The sequence below is a fragment of the Apaloderma vittatum genome, unplaced genomic scaffold (genome assembly GCF_000703405.1).
Source record: "Apaloderma vittatum isolate BGI_N311 unplaced genomic scaffold, ASM70340v1 scaffold25049, whole genome shotgun sequence".
Classification (NCBI taxonomy): domain Eukaryota; kingdom Metazoa; phylum Chordata; class Aves; order Trogoniformes; family Trogonidae; genus Apaloderma; species Apaloderma vittatum.
Window position 1 is genome coordinate 2,307 of NW_009737363.1, and position 349 is coordinate 2,655.

General features: G+C 50.7%; 1 protein-coding gene across 1 annotated transcript in view; it reads right to left on the reverse strand.

Moving 5' to 3' along the window:
* Window positions 1-349, reverse strand: part of LOC104279869 (A-kinase anchor protein 8-like) — a gene marked incomplete at its 5' end in the record, with an annotated part of 3,777 nt that overhangs the window by 1,553 nt on the left and 1,875 nt on the right. The window contains 2 exon segments of the mRNA XM_009877306.1: window positions 1-74; window positions 281-341. The exon segment at window positions 1-74 is cut by the window's left edge and continues 15 nt beyond it. Coding sequence (XP_009875608.1) covers window positions 1-74; window positions 281-341 — 135 coding nt within the window.

The following is a 349-nucleotide window of genomic DNA, read 5'->3' on the forward strand; positions in this document are numbered from 1 at the left end:
CATGGGGATGAAGAGGTCGCAGGCGGCGCAGTGAGCCGCCTCCACCTTCTTGATGAAATGCTCCATCCCGACGTCTGAAAAGGCAAAAAAAATAAATAAAAAGCAGAGGATTCACTGAAAACCAACCCAGGAGCAGGTGCCGCGGCGCAGATTTTACTCCAGTTTTGCTTTTCGCCGGGAGATTTTACTCCTTGACTCCCAAAAAGTTCCTCCCTTCCCCTTTTTTCACCCTTTTTTTTTTAATATTTAAAGGGTCGCCGAGGCGGGGAGCGAGCCTCACCCTGCGTGAGATCCTGGTCCCTGTAAATCTGCTGGATGACGGCGTTGATGTCTTCGATCGCCTTACGCA